The following is a 2,599-nucleotide window of genomic DNA, read 5'->3' as shown; positions in this document are numbered from 1 at the left end:
CAAGAAGAGACAACAGGAAAGCCAAGGTCCAGGTGTAGCCATAGGAAGATTTAGGAATGATACAATGGAGGGGTAGTGGAATTGTCAGGTGAGGGTAAATAGCCTTCCAAAGGAGGCTGAGGAAAAGATGCAAATTAGAAATGGATGAGCTGAAGGCTGAATAAACATCAGGATGAGAAAATTCTCTGGATTGGAGCTGTACTGATGTATTTATAAAGTTAGAAAGAGGCATTACTACCAGAAACCTCATGTATGGGGATTTTCAGAGCTAGGAGATTTGGGAGGAAAAAATAAGACTTTGAAGGAAAAGGTTATATTTTACATTCCTCACTGAAAAAATCAAAAGACCTGGTTGGAGTATAAATGTTTATTCTTCCAAAAGCTTTATCATATATGTGAAGAAGAGGATTCATCCAATAACAAAGCCATGGCAGGGGTGAAGATGGAACTTTCCTTTTTTGACATGAAGATATAGCATGTATGCATTAATGCAGTTTTAATTTAGTGATCTGTTTCTCTCTACAGACCTTGCGTGTCCACTAAACATCCTATTGGGTTTTTGTGTGGTAGCGAAGAGAAGGAATTGATTTTTTTTTTTTGGAGGTGAAAGGTAAAGTGTAGAATAGAATAAACTTGGCATTGGACCAATGGTTTAAAACTGTTTTCTGCACTCTGATCTAGGTGGAATCTTATGTCCCCACCAGAAAAAAAAAACTTCACCATGATATTCCTGGTTACTTAGGTTAATGGGTTACATATTAGCCAAATAGCCCTTCCCTGTAGGACATTGGTGTCCAGAGCTACCCAGCCCCTAAGGCTTCAACCTTACCTAGAAAATGAGCACAGCCATACACAAGGCAACAACTTACCCAAGGCACTTGCTCATATCCTCCTATCTTTGTTTTTCTTTATAGCCTTATTGATATGTGATATTCCACATATGATGCTTATTTATGTATTTTGTCTCTCTTAATTAGAATGTGACTTGCATAAGTCCAAAGACTTCTATTTTGTTCACTAGTCCCCTAGGAGAGTGTCTGGATCATAGAAGCAATTTAATAAATATTTGCTGTATGAATCAGTTATGTAGGACTTCTTTGCTGGACAAATACATCACACAGATCTTCAGGCAGTGAGAGATATGGTTTGGAACCATTTTCCCAGGTTATTGCCTTCATGAGAATTTTCCCTTAAACCAGAAAAGGCAAGAAGGAAGGGATGCTATCAACCTTTAGGTCAGTGACTGCCTCCCCACAAGTACTCGCCACAGAGCATCCTGGACATCAGGGTTTCTAAGGCTGTAGATAAGTGGGTTCAGCATAGGATTGATAACAGTGTTAAAGACCCCAACCCCTTTATCCTTGTATGAAGACTCCTCAGAACCAAGACGCATGTAGTTGAAGATACCAGTACCATAGAAGAGGCAAACCACAGTGAGGTGGGAGCCACATGTGGAAAAAGCCTTCTTCCTGCCTTCCACTGAGTGGATTTGTAGGACTGCAGCTGCCACGTGTGCATAAGACACTGTGATGAGGACCAAAGGAGTTACAGCCATGAAGGCTGCTGCTACAAAGAGCAGCAGCTCGTTGAGTTGGGTGCTGGAGCAGGAGAGCCGGAAGAGCTGTGGGAGGTCACAGTAGAAGTGATTGACTGCATTGGGACCACAGAAGTTGAGGGTATTTAGGGCAATAGTGTGATTTAGTGCATTAGTGAAACCTAAAGCCCAGGACACAGCCACCAATATTCTCTGGACTGTCTGGCTCATTCTGGTGCTGTAAGTAAGGGGCTGACAGATGGCCAGGAATCGGTCATAGGCCATGACGGTCAACAGAAAGCAGTCCATCCCAGCCAGAAGGTGAAAGAAGAAAAGCTGTGTGAGGCAGGCTCCATAGGGAATTGTACGCTTGTGGGACAGGAGACGAGCCAGCATCGAGGGAACAGTGACAGTGATGCACCCAACATCCAGCACTGATAGGTTCCCCAGGAAGAAGTACATGGGGGTGTGGAGTTTAGGCTCCACCAAGATGGCAGCCAGGATGCTGAGGTTGCCTCCGACTGTGACCAGGTAGGCAAAGAGGAAGACTACAAAGACCACAGACTGTAGCTGTTCTGTTTCTACTAGGCCCAGTAGAATGAACTCAGTAACAGACGTCCTGTTGACTCCAAATTCTGGATCCATGAGTTTCTGTAAGGCAATGTCCCAGGAGGGGAGATAATCAGTCCATTCCAATGTATTTATTTATTAAAACATAAATGTTTTAACCCACCTATGTTCAGAGCCAGTTCTCAGCTGTTTAAGGGATAATATTTTCACTCCCCAGGTCATCACTTATTCACTGACCTCCTCCTTCACCTCAATACCTTTACTCTGCTCTCAGCTGAGATACCTAAAACCATCACCACTTTGTCCCTCCTATCCTGTCCTACTTAGAAGGCTCAGAATACTTGGGAAAATGAATTAAGATAAAAGCAGACTTCCTGAGGCGCCTGGGTGGCTCAGCCTGTTAAGTGGCTGCTTTCAGCTCAGGTCATGATCCCAGGGTCTTGGGATGGAGTCCTGCATCGGGCTCCCTGCTCAATGGGGAGCCTGCTTCTTCCT

The 2,599-nt window shown here is 43.9% G+C and overlaps 1 protein-coding gene across 1 annotated transcript; it reads right to left on the bottom strand.

Annotated features, from left to right (window-relative positions):
• Positions 1 to 1,231: 1,231 nt before the first annotated feature.
• LOC111151662 (olfactory receptor 3A2) lies at positions 1,232 to 2,191 on the bottom strand. The gene has a single exon (XM_022509792.1). It carries the CDS (start codon positions 2,177 to 2,179, stop codon positions 1,232 to 1,234), a length of 948 nt encoding a protein of 315 aa, XP_022365500.1. The 5' UTR covers positions 2,180 to 2,191.
• Positions 2,192 to 2,599: the final 408 nt, after the last annotated feature.

The sequence above is a fragment of the Enhydra lutris genome, unplaced genomic scaffold (genome assembly GCF_002288905.1).
Source record: "Enhydra lutris kenyoni isolate GAN:26980312 unplaced genomic scaffold, ASM228890v2 scaffoldscaffold26, whole genome shotgun sequence".
NCBI lineage: Eukaryota > Metazoa > Chordata > Mammalia > Carnivora > Mustelidae > Enhydra > Enhydra lutris.
Note: the sequence above shows the minus strand (reverse complement) of the source record. Positions and strands in the feature narration are given on the sequence as shown.